General features: G+C 46.0%; 1 protein-coding gene across 1 annotated transcript; it reads right to left on the reverse strand.

The window, feature by feature from the left end:
• Positions 1-308: 308 nt before the first annotated feature.
• sh2d7 (SH2 domain containing 7) lies at positions 309-4,162 on the reverse strand. The gene is made up of 6 exons (XM_048969720.1): positions 3,707-4,162; positions 3,410-3,499; positions 2,591-2,756; positions 2,320-2,511; positions 1,513-2,229; positions 309-1,407 (listed from the first exon to the last, which is right to left on the reverse strand). Exons 1-6 carry the CDS (start codon positions 3,853-3,855, stop codon positions 1,363-1,365), a joined length of 1,359 nt encoding a protein of 452 aa, XP_048825677.1. The 5' UTR covers positions 3,856-4,162; the 3' UTR covers positions 309-1,362.
• Between the last annotated feature and the right edge of the window lie 1,478 nt (positions 4,163-5,640).

A 5,640-nucleotide genomic window follows, 5' to 3' on the forward strand; every position in this document is an offset into this window, starting at 1 on the left:
GTCAATGGGCTAATCTTGAGCACAATGACTAAACAATATGAGCAGCTGAGTTGAAGTACGGTCTACTTATTCAGAGTCATAATCTCACCATTGACCAGCAGTCCTCACACTAGCTAACTGCTGTGTAAAGAGTCAGATTCATAGATCACTTCCCATCTGTGAGGTGCTGATGTATTCCTGCTCTCCGCAGAGAAATACGTCACCACCTCCTCGGCAGTTTTAAACGGGAGTATTTATATAGGCAGGGTAGCTGAACTACAGCGTGAATTATTGCAATGGGATTTCTGAAACAATACTTACACAGCAGCTCATACAAATTGCCTTCATTTGAAGTGAAATAAAAGTTTCACTGTAAAATGAGGAATCCGTTCATCATCCAGGAGACAAGCAGAAATCAAATAAAATTATAACTGCCAACCGCTGCACATTCATTACTGGTAGTTCAATATCTTCGCGTCTGAGAAAAGATTAAGTGTTCTGTACTTCGTGGTCACTGCTCCATTAAAAAGCGAAAGGATGGGTTTTTGTACAATAAGGCTGCAGGTTGAAGCGTACAGAAAAAAGCATGGAAGGACTTTTACTGCTTTCCGTGATGGTCTGACTCTGTTGCGGCATGATAATCGGTTTTTCCGGCAGAGACCGACGCCACTCCCGTCCCGTTTCCCCGGCTTCGAGTACCATCTGCCCTGATGATTTATAGAGCTTCCCATTGCAATTAACGGCGAGGACATTCAGCAATACAGCTGTTTGGGTTGAAGCAGGACACTGTGCACATGTCTGAAAAACGACGATTTTATAGTTTTATATCCATTGTTTTACTGCAGAGCTGCACGCGTGTTGTAAAAATGTAAATGTTGCGTTTAAATTTCTAAAAATTTCAAAAATCCAAAAACGGAACAAAATTTTCTAGGGATTAAGTTATTTAATAAACTCAAAGAAATAACATTATGTCTTTTACCACAGTTATATCAAGCTTGCATTCAGGAAATGTTGGAAAATGCCATAACCTTTGAAAAACAGTACCTCTATATTTAAAGAGATAGGAATAAATTATATAAAACAACAATTTTTAACATGTCATTTCTAAGGCGACAGAAATGAACAAATGACAAATATTGACAAACTAACTTCATTAGACAATGAAATCAATACACTACACACACCATGCTGTAAAGACAAAATTACAAAAAACAAAGCTTTCTTCTTGTCATACTGTAAGAAGTAAATTTTAAATATATTGGTTCCCATGAGCTACGGTTCCGTTTTGGTCAAGCCAGGGGGGCGGAGTGTTCGGGGAATCCCACCCCGTAAGATTAATTTGCGCTTCTTTAGGGAAAGTAGACACTTTTCTTCATACACCCTTCAGTGTTTCTTATGGTCTGGGAAAAATCTTCGCCATTTATCATTCTGCCGAAAGAAACACAATAAAACGTACCGCCGCCATGTAATTTAAAGTCCATCATATTATTTGTAATCAATAATTGATTTGCTTTTAACTGGAAATGCACTTACCTTTTTGGCCCCTTTCTGTTTTATGTTTTCCAAGGTCTCGTAGGTGTTGTTGTGGGAGGGGGGAGTGCAGCCCACCCCCATTAATCCTGAGTCAGGAATCTGCTCGTAAAGTTTGTCAGGCATCACGTGACCAGCTTCGGCAGGGACCTGTGCGTACAGGTTCTCCTCCTGCTGCCTTATGGGCGCGTCGTGCACTTCTGCCTGAGTCCATTGGGTGGCGCCAGCCAGTTGGTACAGTGAGCCATGGGAGAGTTTGTCCATGCTGTTGCTGTTGGACTGGGCCAAAGGAGCAGGCTCTCGGAGGCACTCCGTCGCATCCAGAGACATCGTGTGGCACGTGGCTTTTTTGACAGGTTTCGGCGACAGATTCTGGGGGGTGCAGGAAGTGGCGCACTGCACAGCGCTCTCGTCCAGAATGGGAAGTGACTTGCTCCGGCAGTCTGACAGGCTCAGCTCTGAGTGCACCATGCCCTGCCTGCTTGTAAGATGTGCTTCAGCAGCTCTAGGGAAATTCCAGGTGAGGCTGTAGGGATCCTCCCACTTGGGGGCGCTGTGCCCCTTCCAGGACTCTGTTGAATTCCTGAAGCTCCCTTTGCTAGTTAGGGGGGATTCAGCCTTTTCTTGCAGTCTGGTCTCCTCTAGGCTGGAATACATCATCTGGTCAGGGAGGGGGCTCTTATAGACCGGGGACTTCCATCTTGGCACTGGGGTTACTGCCTACGATGTATGAAAAGGTAAAGTGAAATTCGCCATGAGCACCTTAATCATGAAATAACAGGGATATTTATTATTGCGGTTTCCATGTACCTGCGGAGGAGCGGTCTTGTCGAGGGAGGAGCTGGCTGTGAGTTTCCTGGCAGTTTTGGGGGGCAGGGCTGGGGGCTTCCCGGCCACCAGTCCACCCTGCTGGTCCCAAAAACTCCTCACGGCCTGGACACTGACGGTCGATTTCTCTTTCTGGTTGGACTGGACCACGTCGTAGATGTCACTGTCGGAGGACTGTGCGGATACAGGAGCAGGTGTCAGATGGTGACCGGAAGCGTAACCCAGCATGCATGCTGTGCCGCCGGCACCTCACCTCACAGCAGGACGATGTGAGGAACTCTCCAAAGGGCTCGATGGGGCTGACCCGGTAGTACTCGATGAGATCCATCAGGTTGTTGTGCCGCTCGGTGTCGCCCGAAACAAGGAACTGTCCGGCCTTGGTCTGGTTGATGACAAAGTGACGACACCGATCACGGCCTCTGGAAGGAAAAAAAAAACTGTGTCGATGAAATCCATCCATCCATCCACCCCCCCACAATCACTTATCCAGAAGTGGGTAACCATCACACGATGTGTGACCCCGATTTATCCAATTGCATGCTTCCAGACTGCAGCAGACTGCATGACTGTGGGGAGGTGGTGTGTCCCCACATGGCAACCCTGAGGCTGCAGTGCCGTCTGCTGAGCCCCCAGCCAGTGTCCTCATATACCTGCCATTTATACCCTCCAGTTATATCAATGAAGCATGAAGGCTAGCACACTTTGAACCTATCACACTTGTCATCCCTCATTTTATATTATTGTGACATTATTTATATCGTCACTTTTATATTTCATTGTGAGTTTATTTGCTATTTCTATATTATCTTTGATCTATTCGGTCTTTGTTTTTAAGCTGAATCTGCATGTGGTAACAGCATTTCACTGCACTCATGTTTGCTGTATGTCTGAGTACATCAGCTTGAATCGCAAACGTAGAATGCTGCAGTATTTCAGATACTCCACATATGCAAACACATCCTCAAATACTGCCTTCAAGGACACCCTGGGTAGCGTTGCAACACCTGAGCTGGCTTAATGAGCCTGTCTTGTGGTGAGTTATCTCAAGCAGAGCAGTAAAGGCAAGGCTCACTTATAGGAGAGGATGTATCCCACAGCCTTGTCACTGAGTCGAATGAGAAAACAGCCCAGGTGTTTATCACGCAGCCGATCTTCTGCATCCCTGTCAAAAAACAGGAAGTTATCACGGCATTAAAATACCAGCCAAATCAGATGAAAATATTGTGTTTAGTCTTATAAAGTTCCCTTTCAGTTTTATGGAAACTACACACTGGCACAGGTGTGTTAAGGATAATCCAAACAGACACCTTGAACGATGCCCCTCCCTTCCCCGAGGACACATCCTGCCGGAGGTCCGCTCACAGCTTACTTTCTTGCGATGCATCCTTGGAACCAGACAGGGAAGCTGCCCTCTTGGAGGATGAGCGGGGCCTGGGTCTCTGTAAACCAGCGGAGAGCCCGCTCCCTCGCAACGCTGTCCCCAGTCGCCGTGTTCTCCCCCAGAGAGAGCCGTTCCATCTTCCTGCATCCCTCACCGGAGAGTGAATGGCGATGCCGAGCCGGTTGGTGGTTTTTTCATCGGCACGCTGCCTGTTTTGCCTATTTTCCAAACGACGTCATCCAGCGCATACGGACAGCTGAATGCTGCCATTGTCTGTGGTTATCATCCCTGACATCACCTGCTGCAGCCGACTGTATCCAGTCTGTATATTTTACTATCACTGTTCCTACTTCTTCTTCATGATGTGAGACTTGTACTGCATGTAAATTAAATTGCATTTAAGGTGTCTCTCATAAACGGAATTATAAATTAAAAAGAAATTAATCTTAGGTGTTTTTGTAATGTTTGCATGTTCTCCCCATGTCGTCGTGGGGTTTCCTCCGGTTTCCCCATACAGTCCAAAAACATGCTGAGGCTAATTGGAGTTACTAAATTGCCCGTAGGTGTGCATGTGTGTGTGAATGATGTGTGAGTGTGCCCTGCAATGGGCTGGCCCCCCATCCTGGGTTGTTCCCTGCCTCGTGCCCATTGCTTCCGGGATAGGCTCCGGACCCCCCGCGGCCCAGTAGGATAAGCGGTTTGGAAAATGGATGGATGTTTTTGTAATATGAATGCTGATAGGCCTATATATAGCAGGTATAAAGTTCTGTACAGCTATTCAATTTTTTTCATTGTTGCTTTTAATTGCTCTCACCTGCCAGAATGGCTCTATGTCTGATTCTGTTGAATTGCAGAATCAGAAGTGAAGAGCAGAGGCAGGGATGGATTACGGGCCCGTGGGGCCCCTAGCCCAAAACAATTTGCAACGCTTATCAACAATGTATTTTCCTTTGTCTATTTTAGAGGGCCTACATTCTTTGATCCTCTGCCTACAAGGGCCCCTGACCCTATAGGGAGGGCGTTTGGCTGCCAAGGGCCCTTGAATTGTGGTGGTTGTGGTGGTGGTGGTGGTGGGGGGCCCTCGCGAACGTTTTGCCCAGGGGCCCACACAACCCATAATCCGTCCATGAGCAGAGGGCATTATGGTTACGGCACTGCATTGTATTCAAATATGTGAAATGATACACTGTTGTCTCATGCTTGAACATTCCAATTTAATTGATTGATTAGTCCTTCTTTGGTGAGCAAAACCTCCATACAGATTGTGATTCCATCTCTAAATCTGCGTGTGGCAACCACTGAAAGTGTATAATAATTGTATAATTTATGCAAATTTATACAAACGTGCCTCTCATTTCAGCCCCTGAGTGAATGATCCCAGGTGCCTCTCATCTGCTCCCTCTTCTGTGGGGTATATAGTGGCTCCTCGTTCAGAGCTCCCCAGTCCTGTCATTGTAATGTTATGTTGCTGACTCTATGTACCTCTTTACCCTGTGACCAAGAGGGGTGAAACAAAGGGAAGATAAAGCAGAAGGACAATGGCTAAACACTGCAAGAAATACCTGAGAAACAGCAATACAGGACACTAACTAAACACAAGAAACAACCAGCGGGAACCTAAGCATACAGCAGTAACATCTACATCCACAATGACCAAGAAAGGAACAGGGCAAGGGCAAGCATATATACACCATAAGGACAAAAGTACTGGAACACACCTCAAGTGAATTGAGGTATTTTATTCATACTCATTACCACAGGTGTATAAAATTAAGCATTTAGCCATACAGTCAGGTTTGCTGATTTGTGAAAGATTGGGTTGTTCTGAAGAGCTCAGTTAATTCAACCGTGGTACTGACATAGGATGCCACCTTTGCAATAAGTCAGCTCATGAAATGGCCAAGTGTCCCAATACATTTGAC

The sequence above is a fragment of the Brienomyrus brachyistius genome, chromosome 11 (assembly GCF_023856365.1).
Source record: "Brienomyrus brachyistius isolate T26 chromosome 11, BBRACH_0.4, whole genome shotgun sequence".
NCBI classification, from domain to species: domain Eukaryota; kingdom Metazoa; phylum Chordata; class Actinopteri; order Osteoglossiformes; family Mormyridae; genus Brienomyrus; species Brienomyrus brachyistius.